At 47.0% G+C, this 26,867-nt stretch overlaps 2 protein-coding genes across 2 annotated transcripts; one reads left to right on the top strand and one right to left on the bottom strand.

The window, feature by feature from the left end:
* Positions 1-17: 17 nt before the first annotated feature.
* On the top strand, positions 18-17,385 carry MAMDC4 (MAM domain containing 4). Its single transcript, XM_051976948.1, has 29 exons — positions 18-2,407; positions 3,443-3,523; positions 3,870-4,043; positions 4,161-4,286; positions 4,950-5,083; positions 5,206-5,290; positions 5,565-5,696; positions 5,789-5,926; positions 6,134-6,222; positions 6,402-6,572; positions 7,945-8,029; positions 8,211-8,411; positions 8,623-8,748; positions 8,997-9,128; positions 9,367-9,491; positions 11,060-11,171; positions 11,456-11,572; positions 11,729-11,863; positions 11,990-12,126; positions 12,473-12,692; positions 12,838-12,975; positions 13,300-13,418; positions 13,590-13,680; positions 13,945-14,091; positions 14,516-14,656; positions 14,898-15,025; positions 15,136-15,244; positions 15,981-16,150; positions 17,010-17,385. The coding sequence occupies exons 1-29, from the start codon at positions 2,368-2,370 to the stop codon at positions 17,076-17,078; spliced, it is 3,672 nt and encodes a 1,223-aa protein (XP_051832908.1). The 5' UTR covers positions 18-2,367; the 3' UTR covers positions 17,079-17,385.
* Positions 17,386-19,957: 2,572 nt separating this feature from the next.
* EDF1 (endothelial differentiation related factor 1) lies at positions 19,958-26,221 on the bottom strand. The gene is made up of 5 exons (XM_051976951.1): positions 26,054-26,221; positions 23,300-23,351; positions 22,676-22,836; positions 21,312-21,405; positions 19,958-20,206 (listed from the first exon to the last, which is right to left on the bottom strand). Exons 1-5 carry the CDS (start codon positions 26,129-26,131, stop codon positions 20,145-20,147), a joined length of 447 nt encoding a protein of 148 aa, XP_051832911.1. The 5' UTR covers positions 26,132-26,221; the 3' UTR covers positions 19,958-20,144.
* Positions 26,222-26,867: the final 646 nt, after the last annotated feature.

Below are 26,867 nucleotides of genomic sequence, written 5' to 3'. Positions count from 1 at the left end.
ATCACAGTCAGAAGGGACATTCTGTTGTGGGAAGATACTCAGCATATATACAACAGAATAGATAAAAAGGAATGATGAGAGAGAGGGCCCATAGCTTGAGCAGAATGGGGAAGAAAATCAGGAAAGACCTCATTTGGGTGAGAGTATCTCTGGGAAGCTCCTTTGTGATGTTATGACCACATAAGACCAAAAGAGTGAGGGTTGGAATCGTATCTGGGCTTAGCCAGTAGAAGCTAGTCCCATATGCTGGGTCTTCTCCCTACCTCAGAAAAGCCCCTCCCCCATCCTCACAACCTGACTCCTTGCTATACCGTAAAATGGGTTTGATTGGGTTATTTCCTTGTCCCTGATCAAATCAGTCTCTAGTGACAGGAAAAAGGGTCCTCTGCCCATTTTTGAGGGGTACAGTCAAGAAGGTCTCTAGTATCAACGGCCTGGTCCTCTTCCTTTGCTAGACCAAGTACCAGAGAGTCTAATGTTCCCTTTTCCATGGGCAGCTGTCCCTCCTGCCCTGTGAAGGAGCTAGCCAGAGGCCAGTGTGGTAAGAGCTGCTCATCCTGGGTCTGAAGGGCAGGAAAGCACCAGTTCAGCCCCTTAAGGGCCTGATAAGGAGAGGAGGGGGAGCAGTGCTTCCCCCAACCCCTTGTACCTGTTCCCAACGGCTTCTCTGCCCCAGTTTATGATCTGATTGCCTCTGCTTGAGGCTACTATCCTCAAGGACATCTTGGGAAGGGGGCCCAGCAGCATCTTGCGTAATTGAGACACAAGTTCTGCCTTCACTTTGCTTGCTCAGGCTCCACCCAACTCAGTTGCTGTGACCTGAGTGTTGCATTTACCTGGACCTGGACCTCTACTCAACAGCTTTTAATAATTTTGATATAAAAAACTAGAAATCGTCAAGCTTGGTAAGGCTATGAAAAGACAGGGATGCTATTATCTCATCATTTTTATGGGCCAGATAAATCCACCTTTTCAATGGGTTAGAGAAGTCCCCTATCAGAGCAGAGATAGGCTCCTTGAGAGTCTTTTAGAATAGTAGAATCATCATAGACTAGCATAGAAAGAGACCTTACAGATCATGTAGCACAGCTCTCCCTCACAATACAGAAGAGATTTAGAGAGAAGTAAGATCCCAGATCACACAAAACCTAGACTGGAAACCAAATTTCCCATTTTCAAGCTGTTCTCCCTCGGCTCCTGCTGCCTCTACTACACGAATTGCTAAGAAACTCGAGTGGCCCTATTTATCCTGAATGAGAAGATAAGTTTTTTCAGGGACCAGAAGCGGGACTCTAGATTTGGCCAGAACAAGGGAATGGAGGGAACGGTTTTGACAGAGCCCATTCTGCCATACCAAGACAACCCAGCCGCAATGGAGTCTGCAATAGCTCCATCGATGCCCCTTGTACTCTGGCCCTCATCACTGCCAATCCATTAGCACACCACCTCTGCCAGTTATATCTCTGCTCCCCAGCCCACTCCAGCTTTGAGCCACTAAGGCTCTTCTGCCCACTTGGGACACTGCTGCTCATTCCTTCCCATCTAAACCTGTTGGATGCCCTCAGGCATTAAAAAGCCAATAATCCTACAAAGTCCCATCCGTGCCACCTCCCAATTACCAACTCTCTCCTAGCTTTCTGATGAAAAAGGTTGCCTTTCAGCTGTCTTTGAGGGTCCGACCTCCAGCATCTTGCCCTGGTTGAATGCTGATTCATGGTCTTACAACAATGGGCCCTAAGGGCAGAGCCAAGTTTGTGACTTTCCCACATGCCAGGCAGAGGACCACTGATAACACAGCTGAGGATGGAGTCGACCATTCCTTCCTAACCTCAGTGCTTCTCTTTTGTCCATCATGGAAGCCCTGGCCGCTCTTTTCTAAGTCAGTCACCGGCATAGCCAGTGCGTCCTTCTAGTTAGTCCTCATTGGGGTGGGTGACAGGGAAATAGGCTAAGGTATTTCTGGACCCTGCCATGTAGGGTCCAGGGATCAGTGCAAGCTCAGGCTTAAGTGACCTGCCTCCCTCACATCCCATGGGGCCCAAGGGGCACATCCCTCCCCTCCCAGGAATGCATTTTATAACCGGATTGTCAGCATTGGTTTGAGGGCTGAGGAGGGGAGTAGGGAATCCTAGGAAACGCTGCTTCTCTGGGATCAGCACTGTGTAGCACGAGTAAGCTGATAACTAGGGCAAAGTCTCCCCACTTGGGGTTTCCAAGCTCTACCTGCTCCCTGGTCATTGCAGTCTGTCCTCCCTCCTGACTTCTATCTGTTCTCTCTCCTCTGCCCTCATTCCTCTTCACACAGCACCCCTCTTCTCTCCTTTGCTACCCCTCCTCCCCTCTGAAATTTCCTCTGTCCCAGAGAATATGTACCTGCTCCTGCTCCTCTTCTTGGCCTCATTTTCAGGTGAGTTATTAGGGGAGACAGTTCTGCTAAAGAATGGGGCTGGGGGAGAAGAGGTGGGGGGATCTAGATTCTTCCAAGAAGAGTGATGAAGGCATTTACCTACTCAGCAGCTTGCCTGGGTCTTTGGGAGCTGGTAGGTGTCCCTTGACTAGGAAGAGTGGGAAGAGAAGCTGGAACCAAGTCTTTGAAGAGTGCCAGCTCTTCCTGAGCTACCTGGCTCCCAGAAAGCAGATACGATACTTGGGGAAGCTGAAAGGAGCTCTGCCCAGCCAGAGAGAGATGATCCTAGAGTCATCCATGACTGTCAGTCTCTAAAATGCTCAGTCTCAGGATTCCCTCCTGTGGATGGGGGGCTGTATTTGGATCTTCTGAAAGTCCCCTGGCTGAGGGAGATGCCTTCCCTTTTTTATCTGCTTTCTTAAGCAGACCCTATCAGGCATGGGACGTAGAGACATGGTAATTCATTGTATTTCACTCAATTTTCAATTCGTAATTTCCTTACCTTACCATTGTAATATTCAGATACTTACTTAGCTTGTTACCCTACCTGGTTTGGATTCCCAGAAACCTGTGCTTGAATCCTTCTTTATAGGAGTTATCCCTAATGTTGAGATCTTGGAGAGGTAGAATTCCTGGGTCTTGTTTTCAGTCCTCTCCTGGGTTCCAAAAATGTCCATGTCTCAATCCCCCTCCTTCCCCACCTCTCCCCACCCACCCACCAGACCTGAATATAAGCCATTGGTATACTGAACCATTTTTATAGGCTGGAAAAACTTACCCTTTCTAGGTCCCTTTCCTTATCTTTTCTGGGTCTGATACTTGTCCTAGGAGAACCTTCACAGTTAATAGACCTCAAATCTGACATCGTGCAAACTTCCCTCAAGAGACATCCTCATTTTAGGGTATATATACCTCCTGCCCCTGATCCCGGTTTCAAAGGGGAAAGGATAGTAATGGGAGAAAGATGAAGGGGAATCCAGAACCAACCCCTAGCCTTCTCTTCACTAGCTAATACACTTGTTCAATCTGTACTAGCAAGTCACTCCTCGAGCCTTAGGAAGACCACCTGCAATTTTGTGTGTGACTTCTGGGACTGCTCTGATGAAAGTCAGTGTGGTAAGATATTACTGATGTCCCCTTTTACGGAAGAGGCTTCAACCTGAGGGATTCTGGCAGGTGAAACTCAGTTGTTCTTCCTCCCCCACCCCTTCTCCAAGCTCTCCCCTGGCCTCTGCCCCCAGAAGACATGGTATGAAGGGTCTCACTGGTCTTTCACCAAGGAAAGGACAGAACACAAAAGGAGTTCCATAGCTGTAGCTATCACTTGGAAGCTAAGGGAATATTACTCTCAAAGCATCTTCTTGAGCACCTCTGAGCCTGACATTGGAGGGAAAAGTAATACCAGGCTAGTAATCCTAAGGCTAGGGGGTCTGATTTGACCTAACTCCCTGGGCTCCTCAAGGTTACCACCAAGAGTACTCTTCCCTGCACGCTCCTTTCGCCTGCAACTTTGAGGAAGACACCTGTGGCTGGCAGGACATCAGTACTTCTGGCTACCGCTGGGTCCGGGACCAAGCAGGGTCGACCTTCGGGAGTCCAGAACTCCGCTCAGACCACACATTTGGCACTGACTTGGGTAAGCTGAGGAGGACGGTTTCTGCTTCATCCCAGTGATTCTCACTATCCTCCCAAAGACGGATCCCTTCACCTACAGCTCTCACCCTCTCTCCTGAGTCAGATCCTCTTTTCTCAGGCTGGTTTATGGTTGTCGGTACCCACCAAGGAAAGGAACCAGCCACAGCCATCTTGCGCTCCCCTGTCCTCCATGAGGCAGCCCCTACCTGTGAAATAAGGCTCCGGTACCATGGAAATATCCAAGGTAGGAGGCCACCAGCTCCATCCAACCTCCTCCATCCTCTCCCCAACACCAGATGAGCTTCCTCTCCAGAGTCCCCTGAGACTTCCATGCCTTAGTCATTCTGTCATACAACACTATAATCCAACCCTAAATTGTGGAAGTCCTTGGGAAGAGTGTGAAGGGTGGTTGGAAGTTCCAGGTAGAGAGAACTTTTGGGGGAAGAGTTCTCCCAAGAGGAGAATTAGGAAAACTTGAATGAATTATCTGGGAATCTTCAGGGAAAAACTTTTTTTTTCCTCCAATAAACACATTTAGTGGATGTGTTAGACAGAGATGAATAAATAAAATGCAGTTCATGGCCATAGGAGGCTTACTGTCTAAGAGAAATGAAACGGCACTGGATACAGCAATGTGCCTTGCTTGGCCATGCATATTTGTTTAAGAAGAGGAGATAGGAAAGAGAGAAAATAGATTTTTGTTCATTTTTAAAAAATAAAGGAAGAAAAAAAGCATTAGAGGAAGGAGCATGGGGTAAGGAGTGTATGTATGTGTGTATGTGTGCATGTGTGTGTGTGTGTGTGTGTATGTGTGCATGCATGTGTATGCTCTTTGAAGAGTCTAGAAGAGCCCCAGGACCTCCCCAAAAAAATCTGAGAGGAATCCCTAAGCCCCTTTCCTTTGTAGATGTGGTGAATCTTCAAATAGAGCTAACGCACAACTCCGAGACGCTCATGTTGTGGCAAAGCTTAGGGCGTATGGGAGGAAGTGGCTGGCAAGAGCTGGTGGTATCCACGGGCCGCATTCAGGGAGATTTCTGGGTAAGCTGTGGCCCGGAGACAAGGGCTCTAATACAGAGAGTCTGGGGGCAACCTTGTAGGGGAATCCCACACAGGCTTGGCCAGAGCAGGATCTGACATTCCCCTCTGCCCTGTCTCCCTAGATCACTATCTCTGCCACACGAAATGCCACGCACAGGGGAGCTGTGGCCCTGGATGACATGGAATTCTGGAACTGCGGTCTCCCCTGTAAAATCCCCTGTTCCTTTCCCCTGCTCCCTCAGGCCTTAGCCCAGGGCTCTGGTCATCAGTATCTCCCCCATCTTTAGAGCAGCATCTTCCCCTCAGGAAAGGGGTACACCCCAAGGGGTGGGATCTCAGGCCCGCCTGCCTCCCCACAATGTGACTTAAAGCACCCTTCGAGTTCATAGGGATTCCTGGGCAAGCTCCACTCCTCTACACAGTTTTCCTGATGTCTCTCTCCTTGCCCCTGGGTCTGGGACCACTCTCTTCTTTTGCTCAGCCCCTCAGAGCAGCTGTACCAGTTCCCAACAGCACTGCAACAACTATGCCTGTGTGGCATTAACTCAGCTGTGCGACGGAGAGGATAACTGTGGGGACGCCTCCGATGAAGACCAAACCTCCTGCAGCAAGGGTGACAGGGGAAGGGCACGGCAGGGGATGGCGAGGGGAGGACAGTGGGTGAGGGAGGGGGATGTGCCCTGAGCCTTTCCTTTCCATCTGCAGTTAACCATAAAATAACAGACTTTGAGAATGGTCTGGGAGAGTGGGAAAACGCTACAGGGTGGGTAATAACCCGAGGTTCCGAAGCCTCTGCAGCCTCAGCCGAGCCAGTCCGGGACCACAGCAAGAACAGTGCATCAGGTAAGGCTGGACCCAGAGGGGATGGAAGCAGTCTGTGGAGTTGGAAGCTTGAGCTCACACTCCGGGATCTGCCTTCAGAAAAGAGCCCTAACCTCCAGCACAGCCCTCTGCCATTTCTAGTCCTCCCGGGGCTCTAGTCCTCCATTGCCTCCTGAAACTTCATCTGACTTCTAACTCCCTCTCCACCTTTTCACACCTCTGCTCCAGGATCTTTCCTACTCACCAAGGCTGATCAAGGAACTCCTGCTGTCTTGGTGAGCCCAGAGTTCCATCCTTCAACTACCAACAGCTGTTTGGTGAGTCATTCAGGGCCGAGATGACTCCCACATGAGGGCGATGACCGGGAGAAGGGGCTGGGGATGGCTTTTTTTCTGGTTCCAGTGTTAGAGACTCTGAGTCCCTCTGGACCCATTGTCAGGGCCAGGCAGGATAGGACCCTTTCCCCAGACTGATTTCCATCTTCACCACCCTGCAGTTTACCTTCTATTACTACCTGCATGGTTCTGAGGCTGGAAGCCTACAGCTGTTCCTGCAGAGCCAGGACCCTGAGTCACACCAGATGGACCTCATACGGACCCGCCAAGGAGACCTGGGAGCTGCCTGGGTCCGGGACAAAGTCACCATCTACAGCAAGCATCCCTTCTGGGTAAGTGGGATCATGGCCTTGGCGCTGTGGAGAAGACAGGTAGAAGGGCATGAACAATTCTGGTCTTGAAAGTAGCATCAAATATCTGATTCAACAATGAATTCAATCCAATCACCCTTTTTTAAAGCCCTTGTTAAGGACAGAATTCTGAAGCATCAACACACAATCACTGTCCCTCAGATGTCCGTGGCAGGGAGGGGGAGATGTCTGTATGTTCCCTGGAGCAGTTTAGTTTGGAACACGCAGTTTAGGGAGCATGGCCAGATACTCCCCTAAAGACTGGACATACAAACAGGTGCTGATCTCAGTAGATTCCTCCTTGTAGATCTATCTTTAGGCTGTCAGAACAGAATCTCTGTCCTGAGCGCCTCACCCACCAAGGTGTCCACTGGACATTTTCAACTGGATATCCCATAGGCATGTCAAGCTCAACATAGCCAATATTCACCTCTCTCCCTAATCTCCCTATTTTTATCAAGTCTACCTCCATCATTCTCATCACCCAAGTCCCAGTCCTCACCCAAGTAATCCTCAATTCTTCGCTCTCCCTCACCATTCCCCACTGTTATGTCTAATCATTCGGCTAGTTTTGTCAATAGCACCTCCACCACATCTCCTGTAGCCTTCCTTTTCCTTCCATTCTCATGACTACATCCCTAGCCCAGGCCCCCATTACCTCTTTGTTGAACTATTAAATTAGTCTCCTCATTGATCCCCCAGACTTGCTTCTCCTTGTGCCAATCTATTTTTCACAAGGTCTGAGCACATCCTATTATCTTTAGGCTAGAATGCAGTCTCCTTTGGTTGGCAATTAAAACCCCTTACAATCTGGCTGCAGCTCACCTGGCCAGACTCACTGCGCTTTACATCAAGCATTCCATGGTTCTGTCAAGCTGACCTACTAGTTTCTTCCCATACTTGGCTTCCCTTCTCCCATCTAGTCTAGTCCCGAAGCCTGGAATACAATCTTTATTCTCACCTACACTTCTTCTGGTCTCTAATTTTCTTCAGACTTCAGCTCAAGTACCACCTGCTACATGAGGTCCTTCTTGATCCTTAGAGCTTATAGTTTCCCCTTACTATCCTTGGGCCCAATATCAACTTTGTATTTTCCTTGCACATATTTCGACTTATATTTTGTTTCCCTCAATGGAAAGTTAGTTACTTGAATGCAGGACTTTTATTTTTGTCTTTATATTTCCAATACCTCACATATTCCCTGACTTAGAGAAAATATCTGCTTACTGATCAACTGATTTAGGGTTTAAAAAAAAAAAAAGAATTAGTCTTTGTTAAGAAGAAAAGAATCAGCACTATGTAGGAGGGATGTCCCCTGGAATTATGAAGTGAGCTCTCTGTTGCCTCCCGACAGATCCTCCTGAAGGGAGAAACGGGGCCTGGAGGGGTCGTGGGCCTTGATGATCTGATCCTAAACCAACATTGCAAACAAGTGTCCAGTGAGTGATGCTCCCACCCTCATCCCTTCTGCAAGCATTCTGCCTCTGCTCTCAGCACCCTCCCGCTGCTTCTCTTTCCTCCCCAGAGCAGCCAGCTCCAGGAACTGCTGGGGACTAAGGACTGTCATTGTGCCCTCTCTGCTTTAGTGGGGCCCCCACAAATAACTCATTTCATCCTCAGAGGTTGAAGACATACGTCCCCCAGCCACCTCTGCCCCTGACATGCCCCGGCACCACCAAGGCACCAAGACTGGCCCAAGGACTCCTGCTGACAACTTCTGTGAACCTGGTCAGTTCTCCTGTGGGGAACTGTGCCTCTCTCCGGAGCAGCTGTGTGACTTTGTGCCCCAGTGTGCAGGGGGTGTGGATGAAGAGAACTGTGGTAAAGACCGTGTTCCAAGCCAGGGCAGGACTGCTAGTCCCTCTCTGCAGGCCCAGACTCTCCGTTTCGAGGGGTTTCTGCTTTGGATTGACCTAACTGGGGGAAAGAAGGGTGGTCACTTTGGTCTGATTGGGTGGGAAAGGGCAGGGGTGGCGGAGGAGTTCTCTGCATGCAGTTGGGAATGGTGTCTGAGCAGGTTGCTTGGTTTCAGGTGGAACAAATTTTGAGTCAGGCCCTGGGGGCTGGAGGGATGCTAGTATAGGCTCTCTCCAGTGGCAGAGGATCCGTGCTCAGGACAGCTCTGACCCCAAGACCGATGCTGTGGGGAATGAAGCTGGTGAGATTCCCTCCCCGATCCCCACCAGGAAATCATCCCTTTTACAGGAAATCACTACCTGCTGATGTCTTATATTCCTCCCCCTCACGGAATTTCAGGGAACCCCCATGCTGAGAGCTTTCCCTGTCTCTCCTACCCCTCTCCTAATCCAGAGGACTCAGGGTAGTGGAGTAGAGTCCATGAGCTGGGAGGAGGTATTTCTGAACTGATGGATCCCTACATTAAAAGCGGATTGTTTCTTTCCTCAGGATATTTTCTGTCAGTGCAGAGGGCCTGGGGGCAGCTGATGGGGGTGGCCAGGGCACGGACCCCTGTTCTAGGTCCATCTGGCCCAGGCTGTACTCTCAAGATGGCCTATTACCTCCAAGGAAACCCACAAGGTACTTTCCCATCCTTCTTCCCATCTCCAATTTATTTCTAACCTTACCCTCTGCCAAACCAGCTCAGAATATGGCTCTTCTCTGAACTTCCCCATATCTGAGTTTCTACCCCTAAAATTGTCACCAATCCCTCCTTCTCCCTGTCTCCTATCACAGACCGTACCCCTAGCTCTTTTACTTCCTGGATGTTCCTTGCAGTAAGGTACCAAAAGTAGTGTGGGCTTCCCTCTGTCCTCAGGGATCCTGTCACTCGGTGTGATAGAGGATGGCACCCATAAGTTGGCCTGGAGCATTCAGAAAAATAGCAATGATACATGGACATGGGTGACAGTGCCACTTGGAGAAAGGATGAGGCCTTTCCAGGTACCCAGACATGGTCTTAGATAAGAAGCATTGGGTGGCAAGGACTGAGGGGACTGGAAATGTTTAGCTTGGAGAAGGGAAGACTTCAGGGATCACGGAGATGATGTAGTCCAACTTCCCATTCTGTCCATGAGGAAAGCGAGTCTGAGAGCTTGAGCAACTTGACTAGCATCACAAAGGTGATAAACAAGAGAACTAGGATTCGGACACAGCTTCAAATGCATAACTGTTTCCCCAACACCATGCTGCTAAGGATCTGTAAGACTGTCATGTGAAAGGTGTTAGATTAGTTCCTGCCCCAAAAAAGAAGAGCCAGGGAAGACAAGTATACAGTGGTAGATTTCCACTCAACATGAGGGAAAATTTGCTAACAAAGAGACCTGTCTAAAAGTGGAACCAGCTGCTCTGGGAGGGAACAAAGTGCTTAGTACTGAAAGGCATCAAGCAGAGATGAGACGAAGACAACTAGAGGATGAAGTAACCTCTGAGAGCCCTCCAACTTTGAGATGAAATGACATGATCAAAAAGACTCTTGTTAATTTATGTTGTTTCATTGTATGTATTTGTTAAAATGGAAGATTTAGTGATAGCTTAGTGGACAGCAGTAGATATGCAAAAGAAAAGAGAATATCAATGGGACATTTTGGAGATGCACAGAAGAAAACAAAAGACATGGAAAGAGAACACAATTAGAATGATTAATTTAAAACATTATTTCTTAAAAGCAAACTGTGCAAGTTTCTTAAATAATCTTGCTCTTTGAATATTATATCAATTAAAATAGCAAATATTTATAAAGGACTTTCATGTTTGCTAAACACTGCATATATACCATCCCAGTTAATCTTCCTACCAACCCTATAAAGTAAGTACTGTTATTATTATTACTACAACTAATACACTGTTATATTATGAAGTTGACTAGACAGTGCAGTAAATAGAGTATTGAATCTACAGTCAGGAAGACCTGAATTCAAATCTAGATCCAGGCACTCACTAAATGTATGATATTAGGCAAGTCACAACCTCTATCTGCCTTAGTTTCCACATCTGTTAAGACAGGAATAATAATAGTATCTACCACCTAGTGTTGTGTGGATCAAATTATATGATATTGATAAAATGCTTTAGCACAGTTCCTGACATATAGTAGGCACTTAATAAATGCTTTTTCCTTTCTCCTCATCATTCTCATTTTACAGATAAGGAAACTGAGACTTAAAAGAGGTAAAATGACTTGCCCACTGCCACACAGCTAGTATGTATCTGAAACAGAATTAGAATCTAGGTGTTCAGTCTTCTTTCCACTATGCACCCTTACCAGCTTCTATTGAAATATGTTTGTTGATTGATTTTTAACAATAAGACAGTTTAAAAATCAAACAAAAAAATCTTGGAGGAAAGAGGCTGCGGCACCCTCCCCTCAGTCACTTGTAGAGACCTCCCAGAGGTAAGGCAGACTGATTGAACTCGGAGACACAGACTCTGGCCCAGAGACAGTCTCTTCATTTCTTTTTTTCTCCTTATTTCTTCCCTGACCTCCAACACACACCCTGAATCTTCCTCAGCTGGAGCTCCTGGGGCTGGTGATTTTCAGTGCCCCAGGGACCAAAGGAATCGCAGTAGATGAAATTACCTTTGTGAACTGCAACCCCACTGTGACCACAGAGAAAGACACAGGTAACCATACCGCTAACAACCTGTGAATCCTCCCCCCTACACTCATATTCTCCTAAAATCTTCCTTTGGAAACCTTGACCGGGAACCCCAACCCTAAAGGGCAGTCCCCTGCAGCAGTCCCTAGAGGGGACATAGGGATGCACAAAAGGGAAGGGGTGCTCTAATTTTGCTCAGATGGGAAACTGAGATTAGTTGGGGGGGGTCTCCTCCTAACTCTAGGTGGGAGAGATTGGGGGCTGGGATCTGCCACTTCACAGCCACCTCCTTGTCTCCCCTCTGGATAGAACTCTCGTGTAACTTTGAACGGGACTCCTGCGGCTGGTATCCTGAGCACAAAACCGACGCCCTGTGGCGAAGGACCTCGGTGCAAGGCCCGGGCTATGACCACACCACCAGCCAAGGTGAGGTCTGGACCCATGCCCTGGGCACCCTCTCCTTGGTGCTGCCTGCTGGAAGGGAGCTGTGCCCTCAGCAAGCAAGGAAGGTGCGGAGAGGAGGGAGACTGGCAGGAAGGAGGGAGGGCCTATCATCCCCCGCTCCTCCCTCTCTCTCTCCAGGCCACTTCATGTATTTGGACCCGACGTCCCCTCCCGCCCGAGGAATAGGGGCCCGCCTCCTCACGGCTCCCCAGGTTTCCCCAGCTTACAACGAATGTCTCTCCTTCTGGTACCACCTCTACGGGCCCCAAATTGGTGAGCAGCCCTGGGAAGAGGAGGGATGGGCAGGAAGGGGTGGGCTCGCGCGCACAGAAGCAAAGCGGACGCCTGGGGACCCCCGATGGGAAGGCTGGGCTAATGAGGTCGTCACCACCTCCCCAGGGACGCTGAGCCTGACTCTAAGACGAGCTGGAGAGGCTGATACGCACTTGTGGGCACGCACAGGCACTCATGGCAACCGGTGGCACCAGGCCTGGGCCACCCTCTCCCACCCTTCAGACTCCCCGGAAAAGTACCAGGTGAGGCTCCTGCGGCCTTCTAACCTCGGGGAAGGCTCTCCACCCCCAGCCCCCAGCTAGCTCAGTCCCGGCCAGGCCACAGACCTTTATTAATAGTAAGCAGCGTGCCTGGCACCGTGCTGGTGTTAGCACAAATAGGACAAAAGCAGTCCTTGTCTTCAAGGACCTTAAATTCTAACAGGGAGTCTAGGGGAAGAGGGCACAAAGCTGAGCTTGTCACTATGAGCTTCAGGGCCAAGAGGAGCTTGGACTCCAGACTTGGGGCCATCGTTGGGCTTCCAGCTGAAACCATCCATTAGTGATGCCCTGGGCTGGAAACCTGCAGCCATGATTTTCTGTTCCCCAGCTGGCATTTGAGGCTCACAGGAATGGGTACCATGGCAACATTGCAGTGGATGACATTACTGTGCGGCCGGGTCCCTGCTGGGCTCCTCGACGCTGTTCCTTTGAAAATTCGGACTGTGGATTCTTATCTAGTGGACAGGGAGCCTGGCAACGACGGGGCAATGCCACGGGCAGCACCGTAAGGGGCCCACGTGCAGACCACACCACAGAGACCCCTGAAGGTGACTGAGGATCAGGAGTAGAACTACAGTGGTGGGGGGCAAGGGTAGGAAGGGATAATGGGAAAAGGGGTGTCTTGGATCAGAAAAGAGGTATGGGGCAGGCATTGGGATGCCCATGGGAATTGCTGGTCTGGTTCTCTACCAGGACACTACATGATGGTGGACACAAGTCCAAGTGCCCTGCCCCAGGGCCGGACAGCCTTACTGACCTCTGAAGAATATTCACCGCTGGCCCAGCCTGGATGCTTAACTTTCTGGTATCATCTGAGCCTCCAGAATCCAGGTGAGGAAGGAGCTGGCAACTTAAGAGAGGATGGAAATCAGACAGACAGCCTCTGGTGTAGCTCAGGAACATCTCCCTCTCCAGGCCCGTCTCCCACCCTGGGAAGAGCACCCACCCCACAAGTGAAAGCAACCTTTTACTGGTTGTTGGGACTCACCTGCAGGGCCAGAAAAAACAGAGCCAATTGCTGCCTGGGCCCATGTCACAGCCAGTTCTCTCTGGGAGCCCCGGAGCTCGGAGCAGGGATTCCAGACTCACAGGACAGGGGCAGGTAGTTGGCCCTGCCTTGCTCCCTCCCTCAGCTTCCCACTGGGGCATTCCCAGGCACATTCCGGGTCCACGTGGAGGAGGGGAAGAGACGCCAGGTGTTCAGCGTGAATGCCCCCGGTGGTTTCACTTGGCGCTTGGGCAGTGTGGACGTCCAGCCTGAAAAAGCGTGGAAGGTGAGTGAGTGGCGCAGAGCTGCAGGAAGTCTCGTAACCATCCCCCTCTCCATCATGGCATGTCCAGCGAGGAGGGGGGCTGGGCTTGGGCTTTTCCTGGACCCATCGATCTTGAGTGTCAGCCAGACTGATACTATGACAGTGCCCGAACCTCTCTCTCCCCCTCCCCAGGTGATATTTGAGGCAGTTGGAGCTGGGGTGGAGCACACGTACATGGCTGTGGATGATCTGCATCTGAAGGATGGCCCATGCCCTCAGCCAGGTAGAAATCTAGGATGCCCTGTGGCTTCAGGAAAGTCCTGAAGTGGAGAGGGAGCATTACAACCCCCAGGATTTCTTAATCCCATTAGAAACAAGGAGTGCCATGTCTGTACCTCATCAGCACAGCACGGACTCTTCCCCAAGCCCTTCTCTGGAGAGGGCCCGGGACGGTGTTTTGTAGGCTGCCGGGCCCGAGGCCCTCTGCGGCACTGCCTCCGGCTCAGGGCCGCGGGGATGAGCTAACAGGGATGGGGGCTGCTTGCAGGGTCCTGTGACTTTGAATCGGACATGTGCAGCTGGAGTCACACGGCCTGGCCAGGCCTGGGCGGCTACAGCTGGGACTGGAGCAGCGGTGCCATCCCCTCTAGGTACCCCCAGCCTTCCGTGGACCACACTCTGGGCACCGAAACTGGTGAGTGGTTAGAGTGAAGATGTACGCACTGGGGCTGTCTGCGTTCTTGGTGGCTAAGAGTGCTGGCTGGTTTCCTAACCCCACCTTGGGCCTAGCTGCAGAGAAAGCGGGGATGGACCCTGCGGGAGTCTGTGCCCCAACCTATCATCTCCCTCCCCACGCTGGACACATCTAACTCTCAGGCCCCTATCCTCCCCTTCCGCCTGCCCCTAACACTGCCCAAGTCCCTGCGGAATAGATGCAGAAACTGACAGGAGGGCTATGGGCCTCGGATGGACTTCAGGCTCTCTTAGGGAGGGATGCTGGGTGAGGGAGTTGAGCGATTACCAAATCACCCCATCTGGGGGGGGGTACCCTGCACCCTGCCGGGCCCCCTGGTGCCAAAAGCGAGGGGCTCAGGTCCTCAGCTCTTTCTGGTTCCCAGGTCACTTTGCCTTCTTCGACACCAGTGTTCTGGGCCCTGGGGGTCGGGCAGCCTGGCTTCAAAGTGAGCCTCTCCCCCCCACTCCCACGGGCGGTTCCTGTCTTCGGTTCTGGTACTACATGGGCTTTCCGGAGCATTTCTGTGAGTGGAATCCGCATGCAGGACTGATGAGAAAGGAGGGGATTCAGATAGAGGAAGAGAAGGGGAAGGTTTCCCGTGGAAGGAAACAAGGAAGGCCTCAACCGTGAGAAGGGCAGGCAGGAGAGTGGGATGGTGGTCAAGGGCCTAGAGGCTCCCTCAGCCTCTCCTGGTCAGGTAGCCTTGACTAAAGGTAGGACAGCGGGCCTAGACAGGCAGTTCTAACCTCACGGTGTCTCGGCAGACAAGGGTGAGCTGAAAGTCCTCCTACTTAGCTCCCAGGGCCTGCTGATCTTGTGGGGCACGGAGGCGTATCTGCGCCAACAGTGGCTCGAAGGACAGGTCCAGGTGACGAGCCCGGTGGAATTTCAGGTAAGGATGGAGACTGACGGGAGGGAGAGGCTGTGTGGGAAGGCAGGAATGGACAGCAGCTCAGATCCACATCTGCCCACTGTGATCCTTGACTCTTCTACCCTCGGTAGATTATATTTGAGGCCACCCTGGGGGGCCAGCCTGTCCTGGGCCCCATTGCGCTGGATGACATCGTGTACCAGACAGGGCAGAGCTGTGAGCCACCCATGCCCACTAGAGGTGAGCCGCGGTGGGGATCCCGGGCTGGTGCCCCCAGCCCACAGGCCTGGTGGTGTATGGCCTGGTGCTGTGTCTCCAGCAGGCCTATTTGGGATCTATAAAGAGACAGCGCCATGCTCCGCGCAGCTCCCTCTCCCGTTTTCTTCAGTCACGGCGGCAGGGGGAGAGGAGGTGCTCAGACACGTTACCACCTGATGGGGATCTTCTCCCTCTGCAGGAGAAAGTCCAGGCCCACACTAGGGCAGGCACATGCCCAGGGTCCCAGGGCTGGTTCCTTAGTTTGAATCTGGGGCAGTCAGCATGGTAACTGTCAGCACCTTCTCAGAAAACTGCCCCTGCAGCGGACCCGGCCTCCTCATCACTCGCTCTACAAGCGGGGCTCTATCCTCTACCCCTTCTCTTCCTTAGGGTACACTAGCACGTCTTTAAAAGGGCTACGTATTTGCAAGTATGGGGAGGGTTCGGCAGAGGTGTGGTGGCAGGGATGGCCCTCAGAGACTTTGTTCCAAGGGAAAGCTCCACGAGAAACAGCAAAGGCACTCAAGGAGATCCTCAGGAAGGGTGCTTATCTTGGGCTTGTCTCCAACAGTGGACAGCTTGCTCAATATTGTTCAAAGTCCAAAGTGTCTGCCATGCAGAGGTGCTCCTGTGGCCAGGAAGGCCCGCCCCGACCAAGGAGGGCTCGGCCCCTCGTGATCAGGGGAGCCTTCTGCATCCTCCTCTTCTCCGCTCGCAGAAGACTCCAAATCGCCCACCATCCCCGTGGTGACGGTCACGCTCTTGGCTGCTCTTCTCTTGGGGCTGCTGGCCTTTGGTGTGTGGCGCCGGATGAAGAAGGGAGACCACTCATTCAAGAAGCAGGAGACCACTGCCGCATCTGGCTTTGATAATGTCGTTTTCAACTCGGTAAGTCTCCCACGTAAGAATTTATTTGTGAAGATTGAGGGAGGAGCTGGGGACCAAAAACACTAGCTTCCCTCTCCCTCCTGACAATTTTCCCTTTAACTCAGAGCAAGCCTTTTTTCTTTGAGCTCTGGTCCCCCAGACCTATAAAGCAGGAGGCATACAAGGCATAGGAAGGATGCCAAATGCTTTTCTGACCCCAGAGTGACCCCACAGAAAGCACATCTGGACTGGTGTCACTAAGCTGGATTCAAATCCGTTAGCTTGGGCTAAGCCTACATTTCCATCTGTACAATGAAGGGGTTAGACCAGATGTCTCCATCTTTCAGCTCTAGATCTATGGTTCTAACCCATGGGAGATATTTGGCTGAAAGGCTCCAGAATTGGGCAAATATGGCACACATTGCCTATTTTTTGTTGTATGAATGTGTCTGCCAAGTTGGATGATTATCAAGAGAAAAGTTAGAAGATCTGCTATTTAGCTCCTGACAAAATGATTTCCACATCCGAAGAGGGACCTTGTAGGTTTGTTCAAGAATGTATACTAGACCTCGAGTGTTCTTACACAGAACTCTTGTGCTGAACATGTTGTGTTGTCACTCATGACTTTTATTTGGGGTTTTCTTGGCAAAGATACCACAGTGGTTGGCCATTTCCTTTTCCAAATTAATTTACAGGTGGGGAAACTGAGGAAAACAAGTTAAACAACTTGCCCAAAATCATGCAGCCAGTGTCTGCAGCTAAATTTGAACTCACAAAGATGAGTCTTGATTCCAAGCTCAGCCTTCTATTAAGCCACTGAACTATAATGCAAGTACAAATCATATAGCTCTTTAAAATAACTCCACCCTTTCCATTTCAGGATCATGTCACCCTGCCCCCAATAACAGGTGATCAGACTACCACCCCAGATGCAATTCAGGACCTTTGAAAGGAGATCACTTGATATCTGTGCTGTAACTTCAACCCCAGGTATAGGAGAAAACTAAGATAGCCCCTGCTGGGACATGGTCTCTCTCTCAACATAGAGGAAAGCCAGAGATGCCTGGGGTAACAAAGTCACCAAGCACCGCAGCTGCATGAGAAATACTTGATGCAAAAGTTAAACTTCTGGAAATTCATTCCCATTGACCACTAGTTTCTATATAAGATAGTCTCCATTTTGGTTTTGAACTAAGAGTTGACTGAGTGGGAAGGTGGTTCTTGTTTTTTTGAATAAATGCACTTTATAATGTTGACTTGTTCAATTCTGCAGAAATTCATTTTTAATACGTGAGATTGTCACATAAAGTTTGTCAAAGATTGTCACTGAAAGACGCTTTGTGTTAATATTTTCTAATCAACAAACTAAAACCACCTACTTTCCATCATATTGTAAAAACTTATACCAAACAGATTTCTACCTAGGCTTAAGCATTATGAAACACTGGATGTTTGTCCTGGCGGTACCATTATCACAAGAACATGATCCTGAAGTTATATCTGCTTATTTTATATGATAGAAAGCTGAATTAAGCAAACTTGCTAAGAGAGCTCCAACTAATAGGCAAGACTGGGGAAAGGCACTCTGATATTACAAAAACACAAGAAAACAAGAGACTGAGACTAAAGGGAAATGGCGGGCTGGTAAACACTAAGGGTATTTTTATTCAAAGGGAAAAAATAAACATGATGCAAAGGTTAGTAATAGGTCTATAAAAATCCATTCTTTTCCCCTATCTCTCCTTAGTCATACCCCTATTTCTCTTTTCAAAGTGGGATGCAGAGAAACTGCAAAAATTAGGGAAGAGGAAGAAGAAAAAAGTTCAACCTAGGATACAGACAACTTAGAAAGGCAAAATTCAGGGATTAGGGAAATTAGGGAAAATACTGGAGTCCTTCCAGCAGAAGCCTTTATCAGCTTCCTGTTCACTGAAGACATGAAAATCCTGAGAGACACCATCTACATATACCAATAGAAAGAAAAATCCCCAAAACATCTTTTTGGGATTTCTGTTCAGTTAAGAGGAAGGAAAAATTAAGAATCCATGGATATAAGTAGGAATTAAAACATCGTATGGGACTCTCTTTGCCATTGAATGCCAGTCCAGCTAAGTTTACCAATGCTTCAGGATACCCCAGGCATGTTGGTTTTTGAACAACAAAATGGCAATGCCAACCTTTTTCTAAGCATTGGCAAATTATAATGAATGGCATTCGAAGTCTCTTTTTTCACATTTATCCTTGATCTTTTGTCCTTAATCCTAAATATCTTAAGCTTTGTTTGGAGAGGGGTCCAAAGACTACAATATCACAAAGTTTTCACACTTTATACAAACTACTCATTACTTTACACTAGATGTCCAGGAAAAACTAAAATCTACCTGGCTAGTTTGAAGTCTCAAATTTCTCTTCAAATATGTAAGCATTTCTGCTTCAGGATTTGAGACTTGTGAATAGAGCCATCCAAAAGTAGTGACTATTGCTTACAATAACTTAGTTGAAAAACATTTTATTCCCACTCCACTTAAAACATATAGTGTAATGTCAATTCACTTTGAGGGAGAGAACAATTGATCTCAAACAGTAAGTTGTGTTACCTTCTGCCAGAGAATATTTATCTGAGCAGTTTTCAAGATGAAAACAAGCTATGTTCTTGATAGGTGTATGGATCCATCATCCTAAAATTTAGGCCATCCTGAACAAGTTGTGCTATATGAAGGTAATGGAATAATACTGTGCCATAAGAAATGAGCCAGTGAATTTCAGAAAAATCTGGAAAGACTTACATGAATTGATGCTGACTCAACTGAGAACCAGAACATTGTGTTCAGTAACAGCAACATTGTGTGATCAAATATGATTTAGCTTTTCTCATTAATGCCAATACAATCCTAAAAGACTTATGATTGAAAATGTTATCCATATCCAGAGAAAGAACTAAAGGTGTCTGAATGCAGAGCAAAGCATACAATTTTCACCTTTTTTAGGGGGAAGGGCAGGGAATTTGTGGCTTTTCCTTTTTATTGTTTCTTCTTCTACAATGACTGTGGAAATATATATACATGATTGTACACGTATAACCTTTATCAGACTGCTAGCTGTCTTGAGGAGGGGAGGTTGGAAGAGAGGGAGAAAAAATCTGATATGCAAAATTTTATAAAATGTTCAAAACTATTTTTATATGTTATTAGGAAAAAATGACACTATTTGCAAAAATAAACATAAAAAAATAAAACTTAGGCCATTACATTTTCTACAGTGCCAGAAGCCAAACATGAAGCATCCCAACTGCACTGCTAATTAAGATAGGTCAAATTGAGAGTTCCGCTGCAGAGGGAGAGATGTTTCCTCTCAGTCTAAAAACAGGCCAGATCTTACTGAAAACATACTTAATGAATTGAGTGTTTTATTAGGAAAGGTCTAAATCTATTTTCACATTGGTAGCAGATTCTGAGAAGGGCTGGGCTTCAGCAAACTAAAAAGTAACTCTTTGCCACAAACAAGAAGGGTAACAAACTTTTATTAGTTTCTCTTGAAAATGAAGGCTAGGGAGAACAGAGGTCACTTAAGTTAGTGACACATTTGCACTCTGTAAAACAGGGAGCAAAGTTCCCCAAATGCCAAACAGATATAACCCTCTACACACTAACCCTCCCCTTAAAACACATTAATTTAAATTGATCCCATTTCAACATATGCCCCAATGCCTCAAAAAGTTATAACTGCTTCTAGAGAGATAAACATTTTCTGACAAAATTAAGAGGATTATTAGTTCTGGCTCCTCAATCTTCAGAAAAGGAAGGGGGGAAAAAAAAGTCAGGAGAATCATTTAATTTGCAAGGTTTGTTTTTTTGTTTTTGTTACAGCAGGTATAGATTTGGAAGGTTCTTCCCCCAAACAAGTCTGATACCCCTGTGTTCAGCTTGGCAATGTGCAGAGACACATTGGTTCTGGTGGTGAAGGAGAACCCGCCAGACGAGATCAGTCTGAACGAACTGATTTCGAGGCTTTGTGTTCATTTCCCCTTTGGTCCTGTCTCAAGCGGCTTTCCAATGTCCTTCCCACGAAGCTTGAGGCCTAGAATGAGAAAAGTCAGCCTAATGAAGCTATCACTCTCCCCTCTGCTTAGACAATTCTCAATAAAACAAATGGTAAAATCGTTTTCACAAGTCAGACCTCCAAAACACTGGCCTTAGTCCATTTATCAGTCATGGTGTTTCCACAATTATTCTCACTTGACTCTATTTGCTTCCTGCCTAGATAGACTAATACGTATTATATGCTGTAAATGTTCATATTCCCCTCAAAATACTGGAAAACAACAGGAAATTACACTTTTCATCTTACTTGCTGCATTTGGTCAGTCTAAAGTAGTCAAGATACTCCTTATGGAGAATTACACTGATTATTATTCCATGGCCAATTTGAAAGGTCCATGGTCATATCTGTTCTTAAGAAGGAGAATTTGAACAATAACAATATAATTCATCAGAGTTCAGATAAGGTCTTTTGAAGAAGAACTAAAATAAAATAATCTGGCTTTTTTTTCACCACTACTCAAAAGGGAAGCGGCAGGAAAGCAGGATGAAGACTTTTCTCTCCTGAGTAGCTACAAGCTTTTCTTTGGCTATGAAATGAAAATACTAACATTTGGGCCACCAACATCAGAGCTCAGCTGTGAAGAAATCGATCCTGGTTTAACTAACAAGGAATCTCTGATCCCAAGGCTTTTGGGATATAGCTTATGGACCATAGTATGGATAACAATGTATCTTAGAATGAGGTTTCTATTTCTTTAGCCCCTAATGAGAGGCCACTGATTGGAGGGGAAGAAGAAGATGATATCAGAAAAAAGTTTAAAAGAGAAATCCCAAAGAGAAAAAAGCAAAAGGTACTATTCTCTCATATGATTTATCTTGAGGCAAATTTTCTCATTCTCTAAAGTTTCTCAAACTTTACCCTTAGCCAGGGTAAAAGTCAATTATGTTCATTTCCAAATCATTTCTAAATGAAGCTCTTAGTAACACTGTGATAATATCACCACTTCTTAGCACAGAAAAAAACCCAATCCTCTTTTCCCTTCCACCCCTCTCCCACCCCTTGTGGCTAGATTAAGGGTGCCTCAAGGAAAATTTAAGAGTGTCATACTATAATGGTCCAAGCCAAATAAAGATATACTTACCAATGGCTCTTTCGATCTTGCCCAAGACCTGGTTATTAGGAATGGCCCGTCCACACTCATAGTCAGCGATAACTTGGGGCTTTTCATTGATTTTCTAAAGAGAAGATGTGCTTTAAACACATCAGTTCAGTACAAGAAATTCTCAGAAAGAAACAAATCAACACATCCTACATATTCCTTCATGTTCTTCAAAGGGTATTAAGAGCTGGACAGATGGCATGACTTATATTCAGGGAGCTACTGTCAATTTTGGCTCACATAATTTATTAGCTGAAAGGGATCTCAAAGACTATCGGGCTACCTAGTTTAAAGTCTTCATTTTAAAAATAACAAAATGGGGGCCCAAGGAGTTAAGTCACTTGCCCAGTATCACATAGGTAAACATCAGAGGTGGAATTGTAACTTATGTCTTCTAGCTCCAGCCAGAGACAGTGTTCTTTCCATTATACTACAATACCTGCCAGATTAAGTCCATAAGACCAAAGGGCTCAAGACATTGAAAACTGAAGAATTCTAGCTGAGGAAGTACATATAGTAATGCCAACATGATCATGAGATTCTTAGCACTGAGCTATTCAATTCAATTCAATTCAACAAACTATAATATGTAAGGCAGATCTAAAGCCAATTCTACCTTCCAAGCACTGAAACTGTCCTGGGGATAGAATATAATCACAGAACAATAAAAGGTCATCTGAAGGGGAGAACACTAATGAGAAAGAAATAAAAGAATCAGGCAATATTTGAAGAATGTGGCATATGAACTTAATCTTTCCAGAAGATGAGGACTATGAGGCACAGAAATGGAAGTAATGTGTCCTAGGCACAAAGGACAGCTGGGGCAAATGCACAAAGGTAGGAGACAGCATGTTTGAATAGAGAGGAATAGTCCTCTCTTTGGTTAAAAAAGAACTCGTGAAGGTCAGTAAAATAACTAAACTGGTAAACCTGTCCTAGTCAGGTTGTGGAAGGCCTTAAATGCAGGTGTGAAGAGTTGGATCATAGAGACAATGTACTTAGAAAGTTTTTTGAGCTGGGGAGTGATATGCTAAGACGTACAACCTGGGAAGATTATTTTGGCCACTATATAGAAGAGCGAGTACAGAGAGAACCTAAAAGCAGGAAGACCAATTAGGAAGATCCATGTAATATACTACATGAGACAAAGTCATAAAACAGCAAAAGGAAGTTCTAACTGGATTAAATGTTCCATCTTGATCTCAGAAAGTCTCAATTCAACAAACAAGAACACACTGACTTCTCTACTATATATTCAGCATGCTCAAATACTTAACTACCAACACAGCTACTGTTCTAAAAACGATAATCTCCTAAATGAAGCTATACTTCTCCTAAGTACTTACTGTGGCCAGATCCTTCTGTGTCAATCCCTTGCTCTGTCGGCCCTGTTGGATCACTTTGCCCACTTCCAGAGTGACCCTGTCATGGTGAAGTTCCTCAGTCTCTCGGTCCAGCTTGGCTGTATTCTTTGTGATGGAGTGCTGTTTGTTTTGGCCAGCAGCCCCTATGCACAAACAAAAGAGGTAAAGAGGATTGAAACAAGACTTTAAGGAAAACCTTTTCAAAATGATAAATCAGATTCAACAGCTTCCAGCTGCTAATAGTGACTTTTTACAACTGTAAAACTGGACTGTCAAAAGGTTCTTAGGACACCAGACAGGAGAAAAGTGAGGGACTCTCTTAACCGTGAGCTAAGCAAAGCTACCTTTGCGAGTCATTCTAAGTTGATCACATTATTTCCTTTATCTCCAGAAAATACATTTGTCCAAGCATATCAGAAATTAAGCTGCCAAGTCCTTACTTTGTCTAAAAATTAGATAGCTCTTTTTTTTTTAGTACTATTAACTTACCTGAATTTCCCAAATGGCAGCAAACTTATGCACTCAAGCATGCATACATATACATATACACATACACACACACAATCCCTAATATACAGCTTCCTTTGGGAACTTAAAAGCACCTACATTTCTTGGAAGTCTCCACATCATCTCCTCTTCTCTGAGCTGCTAAGATGGCCTATAAAAATCAGAAATATATTTGGTTTAGAATTAAGTCTTGAAACATCTGGCACATACTCATATTTTAACTTCTACTAGATAATTTCTTCTTTTCTAATGATGACTGCTTTTTAGAAAACTGACACATGACAATACTTGGTTAAATAGCCAAAGCTGCTGAAAGGAAAATCCTCCATGAATTCTGGTAGTTGACAATAAACTGCTACCAGATAAAAAAGAAATTACTTTTTTAGGAGGGAAGAGGAGTAAAAGGGGATCTGGTGAAAACATAGCAATAGATTTCTCTGTGACCTTAAATCAAAGGACAATGAAATTTTCTTAGAAAATGGGACAAGCTTTAGACGCTGCTCTAATTGTAGTTTTACTGGATGTATTTGACTTGTTCTCTCTGCCAAAAAAAAAAAAAAAACCGGCTGATATTCAAAAGAACAAGGCAAATTCTTTCTCAAGAAATAATTGGTAGATTTTAATCTTAAGTCCTTCTTGAGACCTCTGAACATTTTAACAATATATTTCTGGTAAAACGCAAAACTGTTTACACATCTAACATTAACATGAAAAGAATTAGCATCTGTATTCTGGTTAGCTCCTCTGATGACTATTTGCAGTTTTATATGCTCCTGGATAGTTTTTTTTTTTTTTTTGGGGGGGGTAATAAAATCAATTTGGCAGTCACAAGAACAAAATTCAAATCAACATAGGTCAACAGTATCAGACATCCCCAGCTAGTCATAAAAAAGAACTGTTTTCTTTGAAGATTTTTCGTTTCTAGGCCACAACATGAGCAAAAATTTTATATTCTGCTATCTTTAATAGGCCAGCCTCCCAATTCAGTAAGCTTTCTACTAACAAAAAAAAAAAAAGAAGAAGATGGAAAAGTCCCTGCTCCCAAGCAGCTTATTTATATTAAGGGGAAAAAATATTCAGAGATGGTGCAAAGAAATTTGGGAGAGGGAGGGAGAGGGATCAGCAAAGGGCTTGATTTGGGATGACATCTGAGCTGAGTTGAAGGGAAGCTGAAGGGATTATAAGAAAATCGGAAAAATAGAAATAAGAGCATTTAAGGCATGGGGGACAATCTGTGCAAAAGGCAGAGAAGAGACAGAATATGGAAATACAAGCTGATAATTAAGTAGGAGTTATGCAAGACTACTAATCTTCCCCTCCTATATTTATACAGCAAGAAAAACTTTAATCAGTTGATTTCCTTTATACTAGTTCACAGTCCAGCAACAGAAAGATGTTGAGCTTTCTAAATTAAAGAGGATTTTAAACATTAAGGAGTTAAAATAGAGATTCAAATGGTAAGAACTGATGAAAATCTTCCTTAATCAGTGGGTGAGCTTTTCTAATTTTTCAACCCAGGTCAAAGGATCTCAAAGAGACGGGAAAATTGTATGAAACATTAAAGATTACATGGTTGAGTAAATAACTAATAATAGCTTCTCTAATTTTTAACACTGAATTTTCTTCAGTAGCCAGTATCAGCTGGGGGCACTTATGGGACAGTGTTTGCTTTTCCACATACTCCATCCCAAACCACCTTTAAAAAAAAAAAGATAAAATAGGGATAAAGCCCTCTTCATATTCCTAATTTCAATATGGGGGTAACCCTAAATTCCCAAAAGCTTTCCAACATTGCAAGTACTGTCAGATACTACTCAACTGAGACATTAGCAATCTGTCTACGAGCTATCCAAAGATTGGCCTAGTTAAGATCGGAGAGGTTCATTAATAAAATACCGGCCACAATGACTCATTATGTTATCTAGCAAAACATAAAAATATCTTTTAGCAGATACTTTCTTCACAACAGTTCTCATAGGAATAGCAAGTATTATCTCCATTTTATAGAGGGGAAAATTGAGGAGTAAGGATCCCAAGCCTATGATCACAGGGTTAACTCAGCAGCCAAGATTTAAAGAAGCCACCCCCACCCCCCACCCCCACGGATGAAATCACAAGACACTTGAAGGCAATTTCACATATGAAGAACAGAAAACACACTACCCTTTATGCAACAAAGAGCCCCCTGGTGCACTTGGAGTTGTTCCCATCCCCTACTAGGCAGATGTTATCTATCTCTACAAGGCCCAGCAGAGGGCCCTGCGGCCAGGAGGCAACTGGCACAAGTTTTCAGAAGGGACTCGAACTTGGGCTCATAGTTTTGGCGTTGGAAGGGGCCATCCCGGGCCATCCCTTCATTTTACAGTTGTGGAAACTGAGGCCCGAGGAGGTTAAGTGGCATGCCCGTGGCATGAGCCCCGGAAAACTCCCGAGGTCGCTCCTTCCAGGGCCCCACGCTGTGTGCTGCCATCATCTCCTGTCCCCCGGACGACCCTCGGCCCCGGGTTCCGGGGCTCAAGGGAGCCCGGGCTGGCGGCCCTCGGCCTTCCCTCGTCCTGCCTTTGCAGGCCTTCGGCTTCCCAAGCTCCAGGCTGGGCCCGGGCTGGGCCGGCATCGTTCTCTTCTCCGTCCCGGCCCCCGCGTGGCGGGGCCGCGGCCCAGGGAGCGCTGTCCAACCCGGACGAGTTATCGGGCCCGGTGACTCAGCAGCGGCTGCAGCCCGACGATGGCGGCGGGCTCCGCGAGCTCCGGCCGTTCGCGGAGCCCGCTGCGGCAGGCGGCCGGGAAGGCGGCGCGGCCTGGCAAGCCCCAGGCTCGAGTGAGGACGCGGTGGTGGCGGCCGGCGGGCCGTACCTGCTTGGACTTGGCCTGGGCCGCCGTGGGACCCTTCTTGCGCAGAACCGTCACCGTATCCCAGTCGCTCTCGGCCATGGCGGGGGTGTGAAGGGGAGTCTCTGCTCTCGGGGAAGCCGGACTCGGGGAGCAACGCAACGCAACGCTCCGCCTGCCTCGATCGCTCGCTACTCTTCTAGCTCACCGGTCGCCCTACGCCTGCGCGGTCAAAGAAACCACACCCCGCCCTCTCGGACCGCGAGCCGCACCTTTCGGCCCCGATTGGCCAATAACAAGAGAAGGAGGCCGTTGTTTTCTCCAGGAAGTTAGGGACACTCTCGCTCCGGTCTAGTCTGAAGAAACGCCTGTGATGGGGGTGGGGGGAGTCGCGCTTGCCGAAACTACCCGTTCCAGCATGCAGTTCGGCGCGTGACAGGTTTAGAGAAACTCAATGTTCGGAGTAGAGACTACAAAAACCAGAATGCTTATTGATTTGCTAACGCCGCTTTCCCACCAAAGATGGGGCGAAACTAAACGTGAGGCTTGCTGGGGTTTGTAGTTTTGGATAAGTGTCCTGGTTTGTTCTCTTCAGTTTCAATTCCCTGTGGTATTTTCTTTTACCTGTTCTTTATATTCTCTGCGGACTCACTACAGAGCAAGGAAAAACTTAGTATTTTAGCAGAAGCCTAGAATAAAGATAGGAAAAGAACCCAGAAGTTGTAACCTTTTTTTAGGACTCAGATTACTTACCTCTGCCTATGTCCCTACTTGCTCTTATCCCTCCCACATAAGCTGCCTGGCACAGAGTCCAAAAGAACCAAATCCCATACATCAG

Source organism: Antechinus flavipes, chromosome 2 (assembly GCF_016432865.1).
Source record: "Antechinus flavipes isolate AdamAnt ecotype Samford, QLD, Australia chromosome 2, AdamAnt_v2, whole genome shotgun sequence".
NCBI lineage: Eukaryota > Metazoa > Chordata > Mammalia > Dasyuromorphia > Dasyuridae > Antechinus > Antechinus flavipes.
This window is presented reverse-complemented; position numbering and strand designations above follow the sequence as displayed.

Coding starts and splice junctions, on each gene's coding strand:
- MAMDC4 (XM_051976948.1), top strand. CDS start 2,368: ATGTACCTGCTCCTGCTCCTCTTCTTGGCCTCATTTTCAG. Junction 3,524..3,869: donor CTCTGATGAAAGTCAGTGTG/GTAAGATATTAC, acceptor GGGCTCCTCAAG/GTTACCACCAAGAGTACTCT. Junction 5,084..5,205: donor GCATTCAGGGAGATTTCTGG/GTAAGCTGTGGC, acceptor CTGTCTCCCTAG/ATCACTATCTCTGCCACACG.
- EDF1 (XM_051976951.1), bottom strand. CDS start 26,131: ATGGCCGAGAGCGACTGGGATACGGTGACGGTTCTGCGCAAGAAGGGT. Junction 21,406..22,675: donor CACAGAAGGATCTGGCCACA/GTAAGTACTTAG, acceptor TCTTCTCTTTAG/AAAATCAATGAAAAGCCCCA. Junction 20,207..21,311: donor CAAGATCGAAAGAGCCATTG/GTAAGTATATCT, acceptor TTCTCATTCTAG/GCCTCAAGCTTCGTGGGAAG.